The sequence below is a fragment of the Carcharodon carcharias genome, chromosome 4 (assembly GCF_017639515.1).
Source record: "Carcharodon carcharias isolate sCarCar2 chromosome 4, sCarCar2.pri, whole genome shotgun sequence".
NCBI classification, from domain to species: Eukaryota; Metazoa; Chordata; class Chondrichthyes; order Lamniformes; family Lamnidae; genus Carcharodon; species Carcharodon carcharias.
In genome coordinates this window covers 128,535,785-128,562,276 of record NC_054470.1, presented here as the reverse complement: position 1 = coordinate 128,562,276, position 26,492 = coordinate 128,535,785, and the positions used below count along the sequence as shown (strand labels likewise).

At 38.3% G+C, this 26,492-nt stretch overlaps 2 protein-coding genes across 2 annotated transcripts in view; both read left to right on the top strand.

The window, feature by feature from the left end:
* Positions 1 to 3,196, top strand: part of ppip5k2 (diphosphoinositol pentakisphosphate kinase 2) — a 210,519-nt gene extending 207,323 nt beyond the window's left edge. Inside the window, exon 30 of the mRNA XM_041185638.1 lies at positions 3,159 to 3,196. Within this exon, the coding sequence (XP_041041572.1) occupies positions 3,159 to 3,184 (26 nt within the window). The 3' untranslated portion in view covers positions 3,185 to 3,196. The remainder of the gene's footprint in view (positions 1 to 3,158) is intronic.
* Positions 3,197 to 3,623: 427 nt separating this feature from the next.
* macir (macrophage immunometabolism regulator) lies at positions 3,624 to 22,510 on the top strand. The gene is made up of 2 exons (XM_041185644.1): positions 3,624 to 3,734; positions 16,838 to 22,510. The coding sequence occupies exons 1-2, from the start codon at positions 3,703 to 3,705 to the stop codon at positions 17,481 to 17,483; spliced, it is 678 nt and encodes a 225-aa protein (XP_041041578.1). The 5' UTR covers positions 3,624 to 3,702; the 3' UTR covers positions 17,484 to 22,510.
* Positions 22,511 to 26,492: the final 3,982 nt, after the last annotated feature.

Here is a 26,492-nt window from a genome sequence, read left to right as displayed (position 1 = left end):
TCTTCATCAAAACTAAGGAAAAATAGAAATGAGGTGAAATATAACCTGTTTGAGGGGGGTGGGACAGGTAGAGCTGGATAGAGGGCCAGTGATAGGTGGAGGCAAAGAAGAGATTGCTAAAGATGTCATAGACAAAAGGATAAAGGGGTTTTGACAGTGGTGATATTAGCTAAGGAATGTGCTAATGGTGACATTAAGGGTAGAAAGCAGGACGAGCAAGTGACAGATGGTCCTAGTGGGGTGGGGTAGGGGGAAGGGATCGAAATAGGCTAAAAGGTGGAGATAAAACAATGGATAGAAATGAGGTCTGGACCTGAGCCAAGCTGTTCCAGGATAACTAAAACACCGGCATCTAACCTGACAATTACCTAGAGAATTGAATCAATATACATGGTACAGAATGGCGGGGCCCAAACTGAGTGTTGACGCACAAGTGATTGGTGATTAAATGCTGCTTGATGGCACTTTTCTTAATGCCTTCTGCAATCTTGCTGACGATTGAGAATGTATTGATTGGATAAAAGCAACAGAGCCAATATTATAGTTGTACTGAAATAGCATCACTAGTCTTGACAGCAGGTCTTCAAAACCACAGCCAGGATGTTATCGGGACCCACATCCATTTATATATCCAGTGCACTTACCCATTTCTTGATATTACATGGAGTGAATTGAATTGGCTGAAGACTAGTACCTGTTATGGTGGAGCCTCAGGAGGATACTAAGAATCACCCACTCGGCACTTCTGGCTGAAAATGGTTACAAATTCTTCAACCTTATCTTTTGCACTCTGCCATTGTTGAGAATAGGTATGTTAATGGGACCTCCTCTTCCTTCATGAGTTGCTTAATTGTGAACCACTATTCATGATTGAATGTAACAGAATTGTGGAGCTTTGACCTGACTAGCTGATTGTGGGACTGTTTATCTCTAGAACATGCTACTTTCACCGTTTATCATCCAATCTTGTGTTGTAGCTTCACCAGCTTGGCACTTCATTTTCAGATACTCCTGCTACTGCTTATTGTATGATCTTCTATACTCCAAATGACGAGATCAGTCATCAGGCATGAAGCCAATGGAGGAGTGTTGGAAGTGCTGAGCTAGGAGGTTAAAGAATGGAGTGAAATATAATTCTGTTACTTTTGATTAAACTCAGTGCCCAGACTTGCTAGATAACATAACAAATAGGGGCAAGAGCAGAATATTTGACTCCGGTTTGGTTCGTGAGTACCAGGCTATGTCCCCATGGCAGTGAGTCTGCACACTGCATGTCTGGGGGCCAAACCTCCTCCAAGTTCCTATGAAGCTTTAGGCTGAGGCTGCAAGGGTTCCAGTTTCTGTACATCACCACAAGGAGGCACAGCTGAAGACTTACCAATGGAGAGGCTGTGTACTAACAATGAGGGACTTCCACATTTGGCTCTATTTTTTGCATTGCTACAAGCCAGCATTGTGGGGGATAATGAGAATCAAACCAGTACAAAAGCATGCTAACTCCACACCCACAAACATTTGCTCCCTTCACCACCAACGAACAGTAGAAACAGTGTGCCATCTACAAGGTGCACTGCAGGAACTCACCAAGGCTCCTTTGACAGCACCTTCCAAACCCAGGACCACTACCATCTAGAAGGACAAGGGCAGCAGATGGATGGGAACGCCACCACCTGGAAGTTCCCCTCCAAGTCACTCACCATCCTGACTTAGAAATATGTCGCCATTCCTTCACTGTCACTGAGTCAAAATCGTGGAACTCCCTTCCTAACAGTACAGTGGGTGTACCTACGCCACATAGACTGCAGTGGTTCAAGAAGGCAGCTCACCACCACCTTCTCAAGGGCAACTAAGGGTGGGCAATAAATGCTGGCCCAGCCAGCGAAGCTCACATCCCATGAATGAATAAAAAAACTCTCTTCACCCGCACATTAAATGCATCACATTGGCCTGATTTCACTTTTTTCCAGTATATGGTTTGAACCCACATCATTGCTGTCATTCTGCAACACGCTAGGACTTTTGGAAGGCATTCAGCAAAGTGCCACATAATACAAAAGTAGATGCAATGCTAGAACTTCATAATCACTGCTTAGGTCTTGGCCAGAGTATTGTGAACAATTCTGGGCACCACACTAAAGGAAAGATGTAAAGGACTTAGAAAGTGTGTTGAGAAAGTTTACCAGGATGTTAGCTGGCTGAAGGACTTAAGTTATACAGAGAGTCTGGACAAGTTGGGACTATTCTCCTGAGAACGTTAAGAGGTGACCTAATAGTTTTGCAAAATGACGGACGGTTTTGACAAAGTTAGAGAAAACCTGGTGAGTGAGTGAGTCATGTGTTCAAAATAATTTGCAAAATTAAGATCAGGAGCGACCTTTTAAGATCTGGAATGTTCTACCTGAAAGAGTGGTGGAAGCTTTACCATAAACATTAAAGGCAGTTTTACAGGTTCATGAAGACAAACAACTTACAGGGTTAGTAACAAAAGGTTAGCGTATTGAACGATGCAAGAGTGTTCTTTCAAGGAGCCAGCACAGGCACGAGAGGCCAAATGGCCTTTTTCTATTTTGTAAGTTACTATGATTTTATGAATTTACTTGCAAAATTAAATGTGACTTAGTATTTTAATTATTTAGTACGTCTTATAAACGGAATATATGACATGGAGCCCTGGGATATGGACTATCCATATGAATAGTGTCTACGTGTACAATCCATTCATTGTACTGGTTTTCCTCGCTCGTGAATTATCGAATCTCACTTGAAATGTATAATCCCACATCTCAGCTTTATTTATCCTCCTGAAACATACCTGGCGGGTCAGGACAAGGGGAGCAATAAGGATATAATCTACAGCACTATAACACAAGATGGATTCGTATGAAATTTCTGGTTATCGCCTTGCAATAGAATATTGTACTAATTACAAGGAGCTGGGTGAGATTAGAGACTGCCCACTCATTAAACATTCCTAAAAATGTACTGAAATTACCCAAAACCCCAAGGGTTAGTGTAGTCTTCTTCTGTAACCATTAATAACAGATTGCAATTCCTAGGGGCTGCCATGTCTTTTTACATCAGAATCATGTGACGGATCCGGGAGCTCTCCACTGCCACAACTGAACTCAGTCTGCTCTCTCTTTTCTTCCTGATTACAGCATTTTCGCGGTCACCGTCTCGGTAGCAGTACCGGCACCGGACTGATATTTCAGTAATTCGGAATCAGGTTGGTTTCTTTTTGCTTCCCTCACCCTCTCTTTAAAATAACAAAACCCGAAATGACCCATGTTGTTATTTTATAAATGTCCCCTAAGCGAGGACATCAAATAGACACACAGGGAATGGGTTGAAATCGACTAAGAAATTGACCAACTTGGTTCGCTGGGTGTCTGCTGTCTTGGTTTAAGGTTAGCTCACTGGGGGGAAAGGAGGCAGGTAGGAGCTACTGGAGTCTGATGACTGATCGTGTGAATGTTGAAAAATATTGTAGGTCAGCATTTGCAGATTCGGATCTTTCTGGGCGGTGTATCTACCGGTAATCTTTGGTCAAGTAGACTAAAAATTTCTTCGAATTATTTATTCCAATATCATTTATTTTGTATTTGGCTGTAACGATTGTTTAGAAACAGGAAACGGTTATAGAAGGTTTACAATAACGTGGAGCTGGCCCAATAAATTCAACAGCATTCAAAGTCTGACTGAATGAGGAAACGCTGCTGGTTTTACTGCTCGTTGTAAGTACACTATTCCGTCGGAGGATTTGATACATAGGATGGGGTTTAAGTATCATTGCAATCCCGATTAGGCTCGTTTAAGTGTTCATTAAGTAAAACCATATAGAATTCGTGATTGTTAATTGAGAGTAGCCGGAAGTGAAAAATAAATTATGTATTTTACACGACTGTATTCCTAACCTGTTGGATACGCTGAAACGTTACATCATGGATGTGAGGCGTAATGCTAAAAATAAATAGTTAGAGGGTAATAAGTGGAAATTGGTTTTGAAGAAATACGACATAATGCCAATCCGGTAGCTGATAGAAAGTCAAATTTATTTTTAAACGAGTTATAGGCATTTGTATGTGTGTGCGTATTAATTTAGAGGACATACACATCACTCGCCCTTTCAGCGAGTACTTGACTGTGGACCTGTCAATTACATATTTGACCACATTGCCCGATATATAAAGAGGTATGTCCTCTATGGAGGTATGCCATTTCGTAAATTAAAACTGATGCTTTCCAAATCTTTCTACCCTTAAAATCTCATTTATTGAGAGAAATCTAGTAAAATTAGCTTATATTATACATTTGACCTTTTGGAATATTTCCCCTGATTTCCAGCTCCAGAATGTAGTGTTTGAATTTTAATTACCAAATGTATAATAGAATCATAATCAATGATACTGCTATAGTACATAAACTAAAATAAGTATTTGGTGCTGAGATTATTCCATGGACAAGTGGTAGCTGGTAGATTCATTATTAATTTGATTAATCAACCTACCCTTCAACTTTGCAGATCTGCAAGAAAGTTTCCTTCATGCAAATTTATGTAGAATTGTTGAGAGAGGAATGAGATTATGAAGGTGCTGATAGTTTCCATTGTGACAAAACCATTGCTTCTGTTTTGATCTCTGAGATGTCAGTGGCATGTGAGAGGGCAGAAGAGTGGACTTTAGACCTGCCAGGAGTTCAGCACCATTGAAAGCTCAGCTTTGATGGGCACCATTAGGGAAGTCTGTCCCCTAAAATTAATACTTATATGAAGTGAATGAGAGGAGTTTGGTTCTCCTGAAAGTTTAATGTTCATGGAAGTTCTAGACTAGCATTATCCATAGTCTTAAACTAAGACACAAAGGAATGACTGTGAGGGGCATCTGCATGATGTGTGTGGAGTGAAACATGCGCATCCATGGACCCTCAGTGTATCCAATGGCAACATATTTGCTGGGGTGACACAAAAGAACAGAGGAGTTTGGGGTTCAGCCTCAAAACATTAAAAGCAGCACCTCAAGTGGATTAAGGTGTTAAAAATAACTAATGGAATATTGAGCTGCGTGACAAGAACAATAGAATATAATGGACTAAATTAAATGATGAGATCTATGCAAAATAAATATATAGTAAGACCATACTGAAGTACTAGATACAGTTTTAAGTCAATAGAAACAGTACAGTGCAGATTTATTGGGATACCACCTGGTCTGAAAAAATACAGACAAAGGGCTTGGAAAATTGGGACAGTTTTCATTACAATGGAGAAAATGATGTTTTAATTTTCTTTTTTTCCCCAATGTGAGCATCATTGGCATGGCCAGCATTGATTGCCTTTGAGAAGTAAGTGGTGGTGAGTCACCAGTTCAAACTGCTGCATCCTGTGTGGTAATTATTGGTGTCAAGTTGGTTTGTGATTTGAAGGGGAACTGGCAGGTGTTGAAGGCCTCATGCACCTGCTGCCCTAGTCCTTCTAGGTTTTAGAGGTTGTGGGTTTTGGAGGTGCTGTTGAAAAAATGTTGGTAAGTTACTGCAGTGTATACTGCAGCCATGGTACATCAGTGGAGAGATGAAACAAATGCTTAAGGTGAGAGATGGGGTGTCAATCATGCTGAATCAAACTACTACTATTCCTAGATTGTTTTGAACTTAAGTATAGTTGGAGCTGTACTCAAATGGAGAGTGTTGCATCACATTCCTGATTTGTGCCATGTAGATGGTAGAAAGGCTTTGGGGAGGCAGGAGGTGAGTTACTTGCTACAGAATACCTAGCCTCTGACCTGTTTTAGCCACTGGTCCAGTTGGTTTCTAGTCAATAGTGATCTCCAAGATGTTGATGATGAAGGATTTGGCAGTGGTAATTTTGTTGAATTTCAAGGGGAGCTGTTCAACTCTCTCTTGTTCGAGATGGCCATTGACTGTATCTTGTCTGGTGTGAAAGTTACTTGTCACCTATCAGCCCAAGCCTCACTGCATGTGGGCAGGTACAGCTTCATTATCTGAGAAGGTGCGAATGATGCTGAACACTGCAATCATCAGTGAGCATGTCTAATTCTGACCTTGTGATGTAGGGAAAGTCATTGTAGTAACTGAAGATGATTGGGCCTCCACACGACTCTGAGGAACTCCTGAAGTAATGTCCTAGGGCTGAGATGGCTGGCTTTCTGCAACCCACAATTTACTTATGATTCCAGCCAGTGGAGAGGTTTCCCTCTGATTGCCATTAACTTCAATTTTGCTGGGGTTCCTCGTTGTCACACCTGATCAAATGCTGCCTTAATGCCGAGGGCAGTCACTCTCACATCAGCTTTGAAATTTGGCTCTTCTGTCCATGCTTAAGCCAAAGTTGTAATGAGGTCTGAGGCTGAGTGATCCTGGCAGAACCCAAACTGAGCATTGGTGAACAGGTTATTGCCTGAGCAACTGCCACTTAATAGCAACATGGAAGACACCTTCTATCGCTGTTGATGGATGAAGTAAACAAATGGGTGGTAATTGCCTGATTGGATTTGTTCTGCTTTGTGCTGACAGGACATACCTGCGTTATTTTCCACTTTGTTGTGCAGTTGCCAGTGTTCTAGCTGTACTGAAACAGCTTAACCAGGAGCACAGCTAGTTCTGGAGTGCTTCAGCCTTCAGTACTACAGCCACAATGTTGTATGGCCCTGATATAGCCTCCTCCTCTCCATTAGTTGTCGAATTTTTACCACCTTTCAGAATTAGATATGGCTGTACTGAAGATCTTTGTTCTGATCCATCCATTATAGGATTACTTCTATAGCATGTGTAGTCCTGTGTGGTATCTTCACCTCATTTTTAATTGTCTGATGCTGCTTCTGGCATGCTCTTCTACACTTGTCATTGAACCAGAGTTGGTCCCTAAGCTTGAAGGTAGAGAGAACATGCTGGGCCATGAGGTTATGATTCTGTTGAATGCAGTTCTGCTGCTGATTGCCCACAGAACCTCAAGGATGCCCATTTTGGAGCTTCTAGATGTGTTCTGAATCTGTCCAATTTAGAATAATGGTAGTGCCACACTACATGATGGAATGTAGATTATCACCAGTGTGAAGATGACACATTGTCTCCACAAGAACGTTGTGGCACTTTTCTATTGGTACTGTCATAGACAGATGCATTTGTGACAGATTTGCTAGAGATGTTTAAATTTATGAAGGGATGGGATAAAACAGTTAGAAATATTGTTTCCAGTGATTGAGAGATCTGGAATGTGTGTTTGTGAATATAAGATTAAATGCATATAATTTAGGACAGAGTGCAGGAGCCAATTTTTGTGTATTTTGAGGCTGTAGAATGTACCACTAGAATTAATGATTGAACCAGTGACTATACCAATGCTTTAGAATAGGCTAAATAAGTGGTTGAATGAAAGGAGACTGAAGATATATGGGAACAGGTTGAGCCACTCTCCATTTGAGTACTGCTCCAACTATACTTAACAAGTTCAAAATAATCTAGCAGTAGTCGTAGTTTGATTCAGCATGATTGACACCCCATCCATCACCTTAAACATTCATTTCATCCCTCCATGACTGGTGTATCATGGCCAGTTTCTGCTTTGGATTTATATGTAATTCTATGTATCATGTCAGAAAAGTAGACTCTGGAACAGAGGATTCTGATATTCGAACAGAAAGTGGTCAAATTTCACAACATCTGAGAAGATTTGGTTTCTGAATCAAACCTTGCAGAGCCTGGGCACTGAGGATTCAGCTATAAGAAAGTGGTCCTGGTGTTTCTTTACTTGCAGCTGTGACCCGGAACCCCAACTGCAGTGTTGTCTCCCTGCTGCCAGGGTGAAGAACATTATGGAGCAGATGGAGAGGAAGCAGTAAGCAAACATCATGGTTCATAATCTACCAATAACATAGATTCAAATGTATCTGAGGTCTTGAAGAAGGAGTTTAAGGAGAAAAAATAATATCCCAAAGGTGGTCTCTGGATTGCTTCCGGTGCCATGTTTTGAATAAATTAAAGAGAGTAAAATTTGGTCAAATATGACTCTGGAGCTGTTGCATGAGGGAAGAGTTCACAGTTTTGTGATATAGGAAGCCCATAAGTGAAAGGACTAGACTTCACCTGAACCTGGGGAGATTTTAATCTTCATATAGATTGGACAAATCAAATTGCCAAAGGTAGCCTGAAGGATGAGTTCATAAAGTGTAATCGGGACATTTTCTTAGAACAATATGTTCTATATGTTCTGGAACTAACCAGGGAACAGACTATTTTAGACCTTATAATGTGTAATGAGATAGGATTAATAAATTACCTCATAGTAAAGGATCCTCTAGGTAAGAGTGATCATAACCTAATAGAATTTCACATACTGTTTGAGAGTGAGAAATTTCAGTCTGAAACTAGTGTCTTACCCTCGTGATTGCCTTTATTTAAGTTTATGAAGACCGAGTTGGCTAAAGTGGACTGAGAAATAGGTTAAAAGGTAAGATGGTAGATAAGTAGTGACAGATGTTTAAGGAGATATTTCATAATTCACAACAAAAATATATTCTGTTGAGAAAGAAAGACTCCATGAGAAGGATGCATGATCTGTGGCTAACTAAAGAAATTAAGGATGGTATTAAGTTGAAAGAAACGAGATACAATGCTGCAAAGATTAGTGATAGCCCAGAAGATTGGGACAATTTTAGAAACCAGAAAAGGTTGACTTAGAAAATAATAAGGAGGGAGAAATTGAAGTTTGCAAGGAAACTAACAAGGATATATAACAAGAGACAGTAAAAACTTCCACAAAGTTATTCAAAAGAAAAGCATAACAAAACGGAGCATTTGTCCCTTAAAGGGTGGTACTGGGCAATTAATAATGGGAAACAAGGAAATGGCAGAAACTTTGAACAAGTATTTTGTATCTATCTTCAAACAAAAGGACACAAGAATAGTAGAAAAGCAGGGTGTAACAGGGAGAGAGGAATTTAAAACAATCACAATCAATTCACTGGTGAAAAGTACTAGGAAAACTAATGGGATTAGGGGCTGCCTGGTCCCCTGGACCTGATAGCCTTAACCTAGGATCTTAAAAGAAGTGGCTGCCGAGATAGTGGATTCATTGGTTGTAATCTTCCAAAATTCCCTAGATTTTGGAAGGGTCCCAGTGAATTGGAAAACCACAAATGTAACACCACTATTTAAGAAAGGAGGGAGACAGAAAGCAGAAAACTATGGTCAGTTGGCCTAACAGTTGGCAAAAAAGCTAGAATCCATTATTATAGAGTTAGTAATAGGACACTTAGGAAATCATGATGCATTCAGGCACAGACAACATAGTTTTGTAAAAGGGAACTCATGTTTGACTAATTTATTGGAGTCCTTTGACAATGTAAGAACGCTAAAGGGAAACCATTAAGTATGGTATATTTGGACTTTTAAAAAGGCATTCGATATGGTATCACATAAAAGGTTACTGCATAAGATAAGAGCTCATGGTGTTGGGGGTGATATATTAAAATGAATGAGAATTGGCTAACTAACAGGAAGCAGAGTCGGGATAAAGGGGTCATTTTCAGCTTGGCAAACTCTTAACTAGTAGAATACCACAGGGATCAGTGCTGGGGCCTCAACTATTTACGACCTATAATAATGATTTGGATGAAGGGACTGACTGTATTGTAGCCAAATTTTCTGATGATGCAAAGATGGATAAAAAGCGAGTTCTGAAGAGGACATTAGGAGTCTGCAAAGGGATATAGATAGAATAAGTGAGTTGACAAAAAAATTTGACAGATGGGGAAAAATGTGAGGTTGTCCACTTTGGCAGGAAGAATAGAAAAGCAGGACATTATTTCAATGGAGAGATACTGCAGAACTCTGCAGTACAGAGGGACCCGGGCATCCTTGTACATGAATCACAAGAAGTTAGTATGTAGGTACATAAGTAATTAGGAAGGCAAATGGAATTTTGGCCTTTATTGCAAAGGGAATGGAGTCTAAAAGTAGGGATGTCTTGCTACAACACACCTGGAGTGCTGTGTACAGTTCTGACCTTCTTACATAAAGAAAGGACATGTGCATTGGAAACAGTTCAGAGAAGGCTCAGGAGGCTGATTTCTGGGGTGAGGGGGTGTCTTATGAGGAAAGGTTAAGCAGTGGCTCTAGTGGTAATCGCCCTTGTTTCAGTATTACTATTGGATGTGTTCAGGGAAAGGGTTACAACCCCTCAAATTTCAGGACAGATCAGTTCTTGAACTTGTTTGTGTATTTCTTTATAAGAGCTTCCAACAGGAGTTAAGTAGATGCATGAGTACAGAAAGAGTAATGATTCATTCCTGGAAAATGTTACTCGTGCGACTTGAGGTGGATACACCGTTTCATTTTGTCATCCTGTTTTCAGCTATTCTTGAAAATGGTTTTGCTCACTTTGACAAACCTATACTGTTCCTTTAACATTTAGGAATTAAGATTGATGTGTGCAATACCTGTAGGCTAGATCTGGAATGGATGGTCTTCGACATGACAAATGTGGTATTGAAATAATGTGCATGCTAGTTGTTTTGGAAGGATAGTGGTGTACTAGTGTTCTGATATTTCGATTTGTATATGCATTAATGATAGGATTTAATTTCCCTCTTATGGACTTCCACTTTCTTTCTATCTCTTCCTTTCTCTCTGTCTCTCTCAATTACCACTCATAGGATGGGAATAGAAGCACAGGGGTAGATTTGTAATGTTACGTTGTTAAGGCTGGTGTTTTTGAATGGATTGCATGCTTTCAATAGTTTAATTGGGGAATCCATTTATTGAATAACAGGATTGCTAAACAAAGATTATGTAAGTTGGTATGCAGGTGGACTGTTGGAGATATGTTAGCCTCATGTCACAGTCATCTTTTCCTATCCACGTTTTTCTCTCTTTCTGTCTTACTTTCTCTTTCTCCCTCTCTCCCTCTGTCTAGCACCCTTTCTCTCTCTCTCTCTCTCTTTTTTCTGTCTTTCTCTCTCTCTTTTCTGTCTTTTTTCTCTCTTATTTCTTAGTGATCATGTTCATTGTTTTTCTTGGGAGTGACATTCTTTATGAATTCTAGTAAGAGGAATGGGATAGATGGTGTAGTGACTTATGAAAAGGGGCTTCAATTTCAGGAACCTTTGCAAATTGTAAGGAACATCAGTTTGATTTTTGTGACTTTAATGCTTTAATGCCCCATTGGTTATTTAAGTGCACTGAAATAGTTTTTGACATATATTTAATCTGAGTTAGATTTTTGTAATATAATTTTTCTTTTTCATTGTTAATTATTCATTCACCTGTGATTTTTTAAAAAAGAATAAACAATGTACCTGTAATGAATTTCTGAATGGACTATAAAATTTGAATTAAATTGAACTGAGGTTAGGCCTATACTCATTGGAGTTTAGAAGAATGCAAGGTGATCTTATTGAAACAGATAAGATCCTGAAGGAGCTTTATGGGGTAGATGCTGAGAGGATGTTGCCTCTTGTTGGCAACCCAGGGGGCACAGTTTAAAAATAAGGAGCCTCCAATTTAAGATGGAGTAAACAAGAAATTTCAAGGTCTGCTTCCTATATCAGTACATTTCTAGACCAACGATGAATGAATGAAGCATTGTTGAGCTAATTCTGGAACATAAAATGGGTCAAATAAGATTTAGAGAGTGATTAGGAAATAGTGACCATAGCACTGACAGATTCCAGGTAAGAATAAAAAAGGGTAATGCAAGGGCACTGGATTTAAAAAAAACAAAAATAAGTGAGACAAAAGGTGTTCTACCCCAAATTAATTGTGCAGAAAAGTTAGCAAAAAGATTAGTGGATCAGCAGCAGGAAATTTTATAATATGAGATGCGTAATGTACAAAACAAATATTCTTATAAAGTGAGAGGTAATGGGGGAGAATCTGGAACAATTATTAGAGATAAAAATATCAAAAAGGAATTGTTCTTTAAAAAATTAGCATAACTGTTCGAATGGGCTCTGATCCTATACCCTCTATGATTTTTTAAAACGTGTGCTTTGAATGTGAGCAATGTTGACAAAGTAATATTTACTGCTTGTGCCTAGTTGCTCTGAGAGCATTGAGTCAACCACATAGCATGAGACTAGAGTCACATGTCGATCAAGTCAGGTAGCAGTGGTAGGTTCCTGTCTCTGAAGGACATAAATGTCAGACATTTACAACAAGTCTGCACATTTCATGACCATTTTTCTGGTGTTAAGCTACAAACTACTAGATTTATTGAATTCAGTTTCACAGCTTGCCAACATTGAGATTGATCAGACTGCAGTTACGTATCATACCCATGTTGAAAAGAGACCAAACAGGAAATAGCAGAGACTCTGATCGCAATTTTCAATCTTCCTTAGATATGTAAATTACATGGGACTGGAGAGCAGACAATGTAATACTGTAGTTCTGTCGAAGGGTCATGAGGACTCGAAACGTCAACTCTTTTCTTCTCCGCCGATGCTGCCAGACCTGCTGAGTTTTTCCAGGTAATTCTGTTTTTGAATGTAATACTCTTGTTCAAGAAGGGAGAAAAGATAAACCAGGGGAGCCTAATCTATCTAATCTCAGTTGTGAGAAAATGCTTAGAATCCCATAATTTGAGATCACAATAAGCATCAGCAAAGATGTTTCAAAGGGAAGCTTGTTTAACAAATTTTGAAGAAGTGACTAATTGGATACATAAAAGAAATACACTTAAAGCAAAACTTGGAATTTCAGAAGGTGTTCAATAAGGTGCATTACAAGAAAAAAAACCAGGTGCGTGGCATAAAATGGAATGTAGTACCATGGATTTAGAGTTGTTTCGGTGGACACAAAAGAAAGAAAATCACTCAGTTAGGTTGGGAAAGGAATAGACGTGGTACACTCTTAGGGATTCACTCATTCTTAGTATATACAGATGATTTACATTTGGATACAAGAAATAAAGCTTCAAAGTCTACTGATAAAATAGTCAGATGTTAAGCTTTTGGTGTGGAGGGCTATAAAATATTTTGAGCAAATATAGGCGGTTTAGTGTGTTATGGACAAGGGAGAGAGAGAGACTGAAACCCCCAATACCCTCCTTCATCTGTCTGTAATCTGTGTTGTTTTAATTTAGATAAAGCTGATGTGTGTTCCTGGACACATCCCCCCCAACAACCCCCCTTTCCCAACACTGTTAGTGTGCAAGAACAATGCAGTTAAAGACAGTTGTGTACTTCTACAAATATTAAAACCAAACAGAATAAATAGCAGTTCACATGTCTTTGAGAGTCCAGTGAAGGAGGAAGCTTTTCCATTCTGGAATTGAAGTTCAGGTAAGTTCAGATGGCTGGGATCATACCCAGATTAACTGCAGGGCTCCTTCGAACCAAAGACTGTTCAGCAGGTTGTGTAGATAAGCCCTGATTTCTATGTAACCGGAGGTCCAATTTCTTACAGGCTAACTGGAGCTGTTCAAACTAGGTTGGAGGAGGCTTTTAAAGTATTTTATCTTAATTTGTTTTGAAAAGACAGAATGGTACAGCCTTTCTTTGCAGCTGGGATGTCGTTGCTCGTGTTTTACAGACTATCTGGTCTCTCTCTCTCGGTTTTTGGCTAAAATTATTTCAAATCAGTGGGCAGTTTCGATCATATGATGAATGGCCATTGATACCTGATTGAAGGCAAATGATGGTTTTTCATAGTGAAAGTGGAGTTTCAGTTACATGGTCATTGTAAAAGCCATTGATATACAATAGATAGTGATCTTAGCACTTTATCGTGGATACTTTGCCTCGATAGCCCTGCTTTGTTATAGGACAGACTTGAAGTCAGGGGGTCTGGAGGTTTATTGTCCCTGTGTTTTGGAGTAAGCCTTGACAATAGCAGGTGTGAAGTCCCACAGAAGGGTGCTGTTTAGGCATGTCCGTTCAAGGGAGACCCCTACCCATTATAAGCCAATTTGAAACTCTCAAGAAAGCTTGCTAGACTGTTGGAAGGTGCAAAAGTCAGGTGACCCCTCTGCGGCATCTTGCAGTTCATCAGGGTCCATTTTAAAAGTAATACCATTTAAAAAAAATTGTAATATCTTCATGCCTGCACTGGCATGACAAGTACATTAAAAAGATGGGTAGTATATGCAATTCAATGTAAGTGAGTAAAATAATACATTTTGAGAGAAGAACAGGAGATTGGAGTATACACAAAATGGAAAGACACCTTTGTGATTGAACAGAGGTAAGGGTTCAAATACATAATTCCCTGAAAGTGCAGGCAAAAGGGTGAGTAGAATTTTACACTTAGGAGAAAAGAGTACAAGAGTAAAGTAAATAATGCATTTACCCAAAACATTGGTTAGGCCACTCTTAGACTTCTGTGTGTGCAGTTTTGGGAGAGAAAGTACTTTAAGGGGAGCATATTATGCTTGACTTGTGCCCGACGCTCCTGAACGTAAAATGACGCGCGCTGACTTCGGGCATGTGTCCCAACATCATCGCGCACTCACGCGATATTTCGCCTGGTGGCACGCACCAGAGTCAACTACGCGCCTGCTGATAATTTAAAGGCCATTAACAAACTAATTAAATTCAAATCTACGCTACTTGTCCAACCTTACGGTTGGCAGGCTGGTGAAAAGGCGAAGTGGCCTTTACATTTTTTAGGCAACCACATCCAGGAGTGGTGTGAGGTTTCCTAAAGCAAATAAAGATTAAATAAAAACTTTATTTTGTAATTAAAAACATGTCCCATCTCATGTGACAGAATCCCAGCTCGCCCTCCTCCCCACGCTTGCACAGGCAACACTCAGCTCTGCCACTTGTGATCCGTGCAGGTGGGCCTTAATTGGACCATCCACCTGAAATTGCGATGCAGAGCCAATCGCGGGCGGCTTCCCGACCGCCCCCACCCGCCCTCGCCGAGCACCCTCACCAAGGGCAAAATTGTGCCCTAAAGGTATAATAGGCATACAATGTAGATCTAGCAGGATAATGTCAGGCTGGGAAAACATTGTTATATGGAGAGTGTTGAGACACTGGAACTATTTTGAGTGGACCCAAAGAAAACTAAAAGCAGACTTAAGAGTTTTAAAAAACATTTAAAAAAGTTTTGATGAAGTGAATATGAAAAAAAATCATGGCTTTGTTTTAAGAGTAATTGTCAAGGGTCTATTAATTTAAAATTCTCACTTTGGGACATTAAGAAAAGACATGTCTTTACACAAAAGGTGTTGGAGCATGAAGTGCTTCACCACACAATGTGATTGTGGCATTGACCATTGTATATTTTCCAGGGGGATAGAATTGAAAGAGACGTTATGCTAAACATGTTTAGATCTTTGGTAAAGCCACACTTAGAGCACTGTGAAGTGCTGGTCTTCATATTATAAAATGGACATAGAGGCACTGGAGAAGGTGGAAATAAGATTTACTAGACTGATGCCAGTTCTCAGAGGGGTTCTATCAATCGGGAACAAGCTGTTAGACTGTTAGAAAAGAAATTAAAGTGTGTGACCTGTTGGAGGTATTTATAATTATGAAAGGGCAGACATAGAGAAAATGTTCCCACTTTTGGGCAAGACTAGAACTGGGAGCCATAAATGTAAGATCAGCATAAATAAATCCAATAAGGAATTTGTGAGAAAATTCTTTACCTAGAGAGTGATTAGAATGTGGAACTCGTTAATATGAGGAGTAGTTGAGGTGAATAGCATTGATGCTGTCAAGGTGATGCTAAATAAGCACGTGAGGGGGGAAAGTTGGTTGGGTTAAATGATTGTAATACTTGGTAATCTTTTGAGGGAACATTGCACAAATATTTAATTAAATTATATACAAGGCAAGGGGGGAAGAGCAGAGCAGTGAGATCGGTTTTAAATTTCTCTAGCAAATTGGTGGTACAGACACAGTAAGCAGAATGGCCACCTTTTGTGCTATACATTGGTACAGAAATTTTTCTGGGTCCTTTATGCTTGCCCATCAAAAAAGTGCTGATTTTTATGGGGCCCAGGAGATTGGCCTCCAGGTGAGCGCCTTCGGTGTTGGGTAGATTTGTGTATGTTTCTTAAAGATTAAAGTCCTACTGTATTTGCATTTGAAAATAATTATCCTCCTAATAATAAACAGAAAATGATGAAAACACTCGGCATATCAGTGACAAGAGAAGAGTTAACGCTTAAGATCAGTTCATTGTCCCTGTTTTGTTGTTATCTTCCTTCCCTGCCAATTTAATTATGAATTAGATTCATGTTGCCTGGCTCCTTTTATCCAGACATGCTCACACTTATCTCTCTTTTGCCAAGGATACTAAAATTAGCCAACCACCTGCAGAAAAAAATTGAGACAAAACCTGTGGCCTAGTATCATGTAATAGCTAGGCTTGAAGCAGAGAAATAAACTGCTGTTATTTGTAGTTCTGATATGACATTTTGAATAATCTTGAACAAAATGTGTATTCAAACAGAGCAGATTGACAATCATGTTACTGAGACTAAAGGACCAGGTTTAACCACCACACTCTAACCTGCATAACAAGTTTGCTTGAATTTTCACATCATAAACTATTCAATTGGCAAGCTAATCACACTGCTATGGATCCTGTTTCTTTAAACATGGGTTAAGATTGCATGCAGAATCAGATGTTCTGTTCTGATAGATTTGCTTCATTATGCCTATGACACACCCACTTGTCTGAATACTATTCAGCCTTTTAAAGAGATTAAGTAGCAGTCAAGACAGCAAAGAACTGAAGATTACCAAGTTATTGATTAATTGTTTATGGTCTTCCTAAAAATTATGGTTCAGAGCCCAATTTTTAATCTTGTGTAAATGTTATACTTGTTTTCTGTTAGCATTGTAACAAGTATTATGTTGTACTTTAGTCTGACAGCTGCCAATTTCAGAATGGAGGTGGACCTCAGTGGTATTTCCAGGGCAGCAATGCCTGTCCTCTCTGCACCTGCTGTAGAAGTGAGCTCTCTGGGCAAAACCGAGCCAGAGAAGCCTCGCAGCTCCAGCACCCCATGCTCTCCAGTCAAGCGGACTGTGCCTAGCTATCAGATTCTTCACATGGACACTAACTACTTGGTCGGCTTTACTACTGGTGGGGAGCTTTTAAAGTTGGCTCAAAGGTGGTCGGGCAACGAACCGAGTACAGCAGAAGCTTTGCCCAGCCAGCATACTAAGCAGCAGGATGTAGGATTGGCTAGAAGTTCCCGCATCTACAGAACCAAGAATCGATACTATCAGCCATACGAGATTCCAGCTGCAAATGGCAGAAGACGACGGCGAATGCCAAGTTCAGGGGATCGAACCGTCAAGTCATTTTCCTTTGAACCCAACAAATGTCTACGTGGCCCTTTGCCAGTTTGCCTCATTAAGGGAAAGAGGGCCCAGTCAAAGTCTTTGGATTACCTAAACCTAGATAAAATGAATATTAAAGAGCCAGCAGACACAGAGGTATTGCAGTACCAGCTACAACATCTCACACTTAGAGGGGAACGTGTGTTCAGCAGAAATAAAACTTGAAAAGAAAATACATTGCTTTATTCAAGATGCACAAGGAACAACACTGGGCTTATGGAAGTCAGTGGCATACTTGCCCGAATTTCATTGTGACTGATGGGAGTTGGCAACTTGACAGATATATAACTTCCTTGATGGAATATTGATTCTATACAAACTGTGTACCGGGCCGCAAAATCAGTACTCCTTCTAATAGGATTAATGTGGGTTAGATAGTGTAGGGTGGAATATGTTACATCCCAGAAAGATTAGAAACAATGTACTCCAATGTTACTGGTAAATGGTTAAATGGTCATCTTTTGCTATGACAAGAATAACATGAAATGGCTGAAGTACTGCTAACTGTTGTTTTGTAGCAATAATAACCTATAGTCAAAAGTAATCTTCAGTTGAACTTCTTTTCAGCATTTTATGATTTAGACTTAAATTGATTAATAACTGCATATGCATCTATTATTGGAAGGCATTTGAAATCTGATCAAATCAAATATAGCTGTTTAGGTACTATCCAATGAAAAAGATTAATTTGAAGTGACTGTATTTTGCAGTTATATAAATGTTCCAATTATTCTTGTCTGCAGCTTAAACTGATAAATATTTGATCTACATTCGAAGGCAACTACTTGCAGGACAATTGCTCTTACTGTCCACTGCACTGGTAATACTGACATAAACTGTTCTTTGCCTGGGAATATCTATCAGATAAAAGGCAAGCTAAAAATTTAAATTACTTCTTGCTTTTTCAATACTTTTAGTAGCAATTTAATAGTGATTTTTTAAAATTTCCCAATTGCTCTGCACAACCCAGTTGACTTTGTGAGGGGAAGTGCTGAACACAATGCAGAATTTCTCATGGTGTCCTTTGATACTAAGCTACAACGCTGCAGCAAGTTTTCAAATGCAGCAAACATGTCAGTAAAGCTGAAGATTTGATTTAACTCTTTCTCACCCAGCCATTTCACAATTTTCTGTTATTTTTCAGTGCAATTTAAACATAAGGAAGGTTTCTCTTGTTGTACTAACTGACACTGATCAAACTGTTGGAACATATTTCTGATCCACCTTCAGTAACACACAGGTGCCGACTATTTAAAAACATGCTTATATTTAAGTTAAGTGAATCTCAACTAACTACATTTTTTTCTTAATGGAAGAAAGTGGAAGTTTACAAAATGATGGTATGGGAGAAAAGGGAAGAGAAACCGGTCAGCAACTCTTCAGAAGCTATTGATGCATTTTTTTGAAAGCTGAATATTCGGATTCAGATGGTATTGCTAGACATAAGATAATATCACACAACTAACTCACAGGGATTAATTGTTCCCTCCTCTTTACCAATCAGAATTTGTGCTTTGGGGAAGAAAAGATTATAGAAAATTCATGAATTAAAATTGTGTTAATATAACATTTTACATTTGCATATTGTTTTCATGCTTCAATCCTTCAATAACTAATGTTTAAGTTATCTTTTATGTTTATTTGACAACTTATTGGTCAACAAAGCGAGGAGGTGACTGCTTAGTTTAACTGACTGTCCATTACTTTTAGCTTGCATTGTTTAGCCAATTTAGCCAAAGCCTTTTTTCATTTGCTTTCATGGCAACTCATGTAACTTTTCTTTATAGTTACCTGGTACAAATAGGCTGGCTTATAATGATTTAGTATTAAACCTACAAAGCACACTACTGGGAGTTGAACACTCCATACAGTAGATGATTGATTCTTTTTAACATTTTGACTCCAGTGTTGCCTTCTAGAATTCTAGGTGTAATTCTTTGAAACACAGAGCCGTCGTTGTGGGAGCATGTTGTAAAAACTTCTGATCTGCTTTGGACGCCCCACTAAAATATCTCCAGTTTTTGAGGGTCAATTTGCTGGGACATCTGTCCTTGTTTTCTCTTTCAAGCTGCACCATTTACTACAAGCTGTAATCTATTTTTTTAAAGTTCCTTATTAATGATTAGCATTTACAGCAATTATACTGTCATAATATAATCCAAACAAACAGATGGTTGAAACAAATAATGAAAATTACATAAGAATAGTTACCAACAGTAGTACATTTCAAATATGTCAGTTTTTGAATTGCTAACAAGCTCTGCCAGTAACTTCAAAAGTTAATCTCATTCAGCATTCTATTAATTTTTAGCATTTGTTGTTTTAAAGCCTGAATTATTCTGAGCCTAAAAAGAATGCAGTAGCCATAGAATATTGAAGTACTGTACTTTATTCCTTTCATTGCATTTAGTTTGTATTTAATTTAAAGAAAGCTGAGATCAATATAATTTCCGTTTTGCTTCCAGACCTTTGCCCCACATGTAAGAATATTTGCTTATGTTACCAACACAGCTTCTGGTTGTTGGCAGGAATAATTTTTGATTTCTTGATTAATCCCATATCACTGATTTATATTGTAAATATTTAGTTGTATAATCGCTGGCAATATTATGAAATACGGAAGAGCTTATAGTTAAATACTGTGGCATTATTATAGACAGTGACCTCTGAGTCTGAAGTCTTTGCTGAAACGTAGCATTAGCACAACAAAACTGTCTTTCTAAAATCACATCTTAATTAAACAAAAGAGTCAACTTATGTTCTATCCTGTGGAGAGCACTTCACAGTTTTCAAAATTTTTATGAAGGAAAATAACTTCTTTATTTGCCTGTATGGTTGAAAACCTTGATAATGGGCAGTCAGAGTCTAAATAGTTTTGCTTTAAATGAATCGTTCAACATCATTAAACTGCATGTTTGCTGATATCTGTTATTGAACTGGACCAGAAACGTGAATCTGTACTGTGACTTATATTCAGTTCGTGCCCTGTTATCTCCTAATCTAATAGTCTTTTAAATCTTTTGATATATCATGAGAAAACAATATCAAACAAGGGGGTTCAGTAATTAAAATGATTACTTATTCACATAATAAAAGCAATTGCTTTTATAGTTGCTGAAATGATCCTAACATTGAATGCTAGAATTTACTTGTATTTTTAAAATATTTATTGAAGGCTTTTCCATACTGCTAAAGCCATTCAGTTGAAGAACAAAGGCATTGCAGCAGTTGGTGACAAATTTAGAGTACAAACAGCTACTGTATTTTTATTGTAACGCAAAACTGTGTTGACTCATAATTCAATTGCAAGCTTGAGATGTCAGTTATCACTCTAGCACCAGCACGAAGCTGTATGAGCAGAACCTGCTCACATTGATTTTAAAAATGGAATTTGGATCATCCAGGTTTTAAATGGGGTCACCAATGCAGTGAGATCACTAATGCCACAATAAGAATGTTTGTGCAAAGCTTAGTCAGATTGCAAGTAAATGCCATTCACAAAATAAACACCTCAGCAAAGTTCAAGCAGCATTTGGAGCTCTGAGGTATTCAGCTAAATAACTATCTTTTTATGAAGTTTAATTAATATATCATGATGCCTGAATTGTTCAACTACACTTCAATTGTTCAGCTAGGTGTTACAGTTGTGGCATTAACAGTGTGACTTCGGCTACCTTTTAAGAACAGTTTGGGTGAGATGGAAGCAGGATGAGATCACTTTGAGCAGCTAGCTGAAATGTTGTTAAATACTTTCATTTATCTAATCCTGAAAGCCTTTTCAGGTGAGTTGTGAATGACACTGTTTGAAATCCATGGCAATTGGAACTTGGTCATTCACATCACCAAGAAGTATAGAAATCCACTGGTACCACATTGCATTCAGTGAGAATCCATGGCAACATCAAAACAGGTATTAGACAGATTGCTCAGCACTTTTTACTCAGTGAATTACAGATTCTGTGATTAAACATTATATATAAACTAGGAATGATGATTATGGATGTACTTTTTTCCTGTCTGCTTTTGAGTGATTGCATCAATATAAAGCTACAACATTGCAATGTGCTGTATCAGTTGTATGTGTCTCTTAGTAAAGTTAAACAGTATTTAACCTCTGATCTCTGAATATTCTTGACAAATACAGCTGCAGGTGATGCATATTTTCCTAGAAGTAACCTTTTCAAAGATAAATCTGGGAAGTGTTAAATGTAAGGTGGAGATGGAAGTGACATTCTTCTTTGTGTAAATCTAATATTCCATGACTTAAACTGATTTCATGACATGCTTTTTAATTTTGGTGGCCTACTGAAACTTGTTTTTGTTGTAGTGCATGGTTACAGTTTCTGAACAGATTTCTTTATCAGGTAGTTGACCATATGCCTTGTTGTATAAGATTAGGTCATACTGTGGAACTCTGGATAATGCACGCCAAATTTGCCGAGAATTAAGCCCAAAAAAGTGTCTTTTGGAAACAGTGTACCACTACTGTTTGCAAATATAAACACTTCCCATCTTCCCCATTCCTCTCTCAACTCCCCATCATGGTTGTTTTATTTGAAAAACATTCATCAAGACTTCTACTTTTGTTGCTGTCCCACGTGAATATTTTGGTTACTGTTCAACAAACTAGTAACTAAAATTAATACTCAGCTCAGTAAATTAAAATATAATAGAATTTCAATTAGCTCATACAATTTTTACATTTTTTAATCTGCTTCCCGAATCCTCTTTCTGTTAATCCAAGAAACTACTATATAGAAAAAAGGAATGAAAAATAATCCTGTCCTTTAATTTATTTTCCATTATTACTTACTGCCTGTGTACACTTATCTGGGATATCTTTTACGAATAGGGACTCAGCAAGAGATTCCATATGAGCTGACCTGTGACTACATAGTGACATTGTTCCTATTCCACTAACTAATGCCAAAATGTCTCAATGTGCTTGATTGTTGGTACATTCATTTTACCGCCAGTTTCAGTTTATAGCAGTTTATAACCCTCCTTCAGTGCAATTCAACTAGTAATCATAAACGCTCATTACTCCAGGAAGGGTTTGGGTACTTATTACGTTTTTAAATATATAATTTTGTATCAAGTTTAATATATTGTATACAATCTTCAGTAAATCCTAGATGAGCTGAATAAAATAACCTGGCATATAACCAACAATAAAGATAATTTCCAAAGTTGAGCCTGCCTCGTGTGTCATCTTTTAGTCAATTGTCAGTATGTTGACTGTAATGTGGTGAGAGCTGCTTGACAAGCAGCTAAAAAATGTTTAATGAACACACTTTAATAAAACAGACCCTTTTTTAAACAAGAAAATGAATTAGTAAATGGCAATGGCTATATTGACCTGGGATCTTTGCACTGAAGTTTCACATTGATCGTCCTCTGTACAGGTTATGCAGTGTGTGTGATATCCAAAATATGCAGTGCTGAAAAGAGAAACCAGGTCTTGAAAGTGGTATGTTTTCAATATTGATTGAATGACATAAATGAGAGAATAGGTATCAGTAAAGATAATTATGCAGTTTTATATTTAGCAAGGGGCGGGGTGGGGGGGCACAGTTGAAGAGAACAGCATAATGACAAATAATTAATTTATAGGCTGTATTGGGAGATCTCTTTATTGACTAATCACATTTTACTCCTTAGTTTTGATGTGGAATGTTTCCCACAGTTTACAATGACAGCATCAAGAAATGAGCCGTGAGTCTATACAATGTAAAAAGTATCCTGATAATATAGCAGGGAAAGACTTTCACTCATCATGCATACAACAAAATAACTTCCTTTTGTCATATGGAATAGAGTCAAAATTGTGACATGCCATGCATTTGGTCACATGACCTGTACTCCACAAATTGCCTTCAGATGCACTTATTACGAGTAGCTTCCAAACTGAGGGGGAAAAAATTAATCCAAGGAGTGAAATATCAGATCTCTAGGTCATCAATAACTGTCCAATTAGGAATATAAAGGTACCAAATAGAAGCTATCAATGTCCTTTCATCTACAGATCATGAACAACTTTCACTGTCACAGACTCTAAGTTAACTATTCTCCTCGGAGAGGCAACAAACTTCAATTAAGGTCTCAAGGAAAATAAAGCTTTTTGAAATTTCTTGTTGAGCAACAAAATTTAATCAAGCAAGACTCCAGAATATTAATCACAACCCTTACCATTCACCTTTCACTAACATTCTGCAAGAACTAAGAACAAAACAGATCAATTGGTCATTTGTCTCTTTGTGGGACCTAGCTGTGTGCAAATTGGCTGCCATGTTTGTCTGCACCACATTGACTTGCCTTGACTTGAGAACATGCTGAGGAAATGAAAAATTATATAAAAGGGAGTTTGCCTGTCTTCCTAGTCTTTGAATAGTGGAAGAATAAACACCATCAGACTATATGCCAGGCATAAAATACAAATTAGGTTAATAAATCAGTAGTTGAAAATCAATGCAACAGATATCAACTTGCATGCAGAATTGTTAATTTTTATCTTGTATTTTATTATTTTTAAACGTCCAACACTTCACTAATTCCCTTAGTAATACTGAACTTAAATCAGTAGCTCCAGCAAATTTAATTATCTAGCCACGATGGAGCTCCAACTTCTACCTTAGAACTGAGTAAACAACGTATTGCTGAAATACACCTCTGATACTCTAAAATTCAACCTTAGAAACAAGAAAACTTATACAAGTTGCTTCTACAATTGAATACAGTTTATCAAATTAAATTTCAAGTAAGTAATCAGCACAATCATTTGCATAGATTAAATCTTCACCTTGAATTTATTCAGGACAAAAAAAGGAGCCAGTCTTAGCTGGTTTGCACTTCATTTGCAATCTGAGCACATTTGCATATGAAAAGCACAATGCTCCTATGAGCGTTTTCAGCCACCCATGAGGAATGTGGATTCTACCCTGAATTTAGAGAAACCAATGCAAGAGTGGAACAAATTTAAGTAACTAGGTTCAGCCTCATAAAGAAATCATATTATTTCAAAATACTATGTTTATGATTTGGGAAGAGTAATATTATTCTATTTTATCCTAGGCCCCAGAATCATCCTTGTTACTCTTTAGCCATGGTTTTGTCATTCATTAGGCTTGATTTCTCCATCCTCTTCCTTCCATGTTAAGATTTTTTGCAGCCTCCACATTTTATTCAATCCTAAATTGAACTTCAGACTCCACATCCTCTCCCTCACAAAGATGACTTCCTTCCACCTTCATAACATCCTGCCTCCAGTCGTAACAATGCCTATTTGTCTCTGAAATACTCATCCATGCTTTTGTCACCTCCATAATCAGTTATTAAAATGCGGTCCTTTCCCACAAAGACCTTCAACCCATTCAAAACACCATCCTGTTATCCCATTAATACTCATTTACTCATTTGACCATTATCCATGTCCTTGTTGATATATATTTCTTCCTGGTCCCCATCTTGCTTTCTCTACAGTTCTCCTAACCTTGTGACTCCAACCTCTTATTCACCCCTGCAACCACAGCCCACCCCTCCACTTCTCTCCCCCCCACAACACACACACACCTTAAACCACCTTATATTTCACCCCTTCCTTGGATTCACCTAGTTCTGTTGAAGGGTCATGAGGACTCGAAACGTCAACTCTCTTCTTCTCCGCCGATGCCGCCAGACCTGCTGAGTTTTTCCAGGTAATTCTGTTTTTGCTCTTATTCACCCCCTCTGTTCGCTCCTGAAATCCTCAATTATGCCTTAGTTTTAGTAACTGATTTTGAAGATAACAGTCATTTGTATGGTCAACACTACTCTGGAATTTCCTCTCTAAACAGCTGCCTCTCCATCTCTCTTTAAGAGATTCTGTAAAGCACTCCCCCCTCCCCACCACCCCTGCCACCAACTACCCTGCTATCTCTTGGATTCAATGTTGCTTCTTTCTTTGTGCCTCGGTCATGTGCCTTGTGCAATTTCTTTATGTAAAAGACATTATGGCCAGAATTTTTAGCTCGACGGGTGGGCATGCACCCGACCCAACCGAGCGTGAAATGATGCGCGATAGTTTGGTCGGCGGACGCGCCAAGGGCAAAATACAAATGTCATGCAAATTCTGCCAATACCAAAGCTCATTTAAACATTGAATGCCAATTTGCTTTAACAAGAAACCAAAATAATTTGATACCTGCTGTGTGGCATTATCTCTGCATTTTGGAATTCTGTATCTGTGTGGATTGGATTTAAATTATGTCTGGACATTTCCTGTGTCAGTTAAACAGCTTTCACACATCACTCAGTGGGCCATAGTTGTTTAACATGACATATTCGCAATGGAATACCTTTAATTTTTTCATGAGATGGCTTTTAGAGTCATCTAGAAAGAAGTTTTTATTTTTAGCAATCCTTGTCTTGAGAATGCAGTACAAACCAACAAAAGTGTAATGTTATGTACTAATTGAATGGATTCTACCATCACCAATTGGTAAGAAAAGATATTTCATTACTTTTTAACAGTTGATGTATTCTTTTATGTGGGCTATCCTGATAAATTATTACAATTCCAACTTAAATTAGTTTTTTGTTTTTGTTTTTTTTTTTGTTTTTTGTTTTTTTGTTTTTGTTAAATTAGTATTATATGATTATCAAAATCTGTTTTTGTTGTGGAGTGTGAATTTCACACGAAACCATGCCATTGCATGTAACAGAAATTAATTTTGATATAAAGCCAGTGAGCTGAAACATTAACTCTTTCTCGGTCCTGGGATAATGCTGGAAATGCTCAGCAGATCAGGCGGTTTCTGCTTTTATTTAAGATAAGTAGTATGTTTATGTGCGGCCCATTTCAAACCTGGTCTCCACAATCATTGATTGGGAGGCTCCTTGTTATGTGATGGATGGAGCTGTCATCCACAGAATTAAAAGGGTGATCTAGCCTGAGCAGAAGAGGGTTTTGCATCACCTAATGGAGTATAAGTTGGTTAATGCCAAGTGTAGGGAAGTAAAATCTTAATTTTTCAAGCTGATCTTTTTACCTAATTTGTACTTTTTAGTATTTTAATCTCCATCTATATCACAGTATCTTTACAGTGCAGAAGGGGGGCCATTCAGCCCATTGAGTGTACACTGGCTCTCTGAAAGAACATTCCAACTAGTCTCACTCCCCAGCCTTATCCCTTATCT

Coding starts and splice junctions, on each gene's coding strand:
- macir (XM_041185644.1), top strand. CDS start 3,703: ATGAGGAAACGCTGCTGGTTTTACTGCTCGTT. Junction 3,735..16,837: donor TGCTGGTTTTACTGCTCGTT/GTAAGTACACTA, acceptor GTTGTACTTTAG/TCTGACAGCTGCCAATTTCA.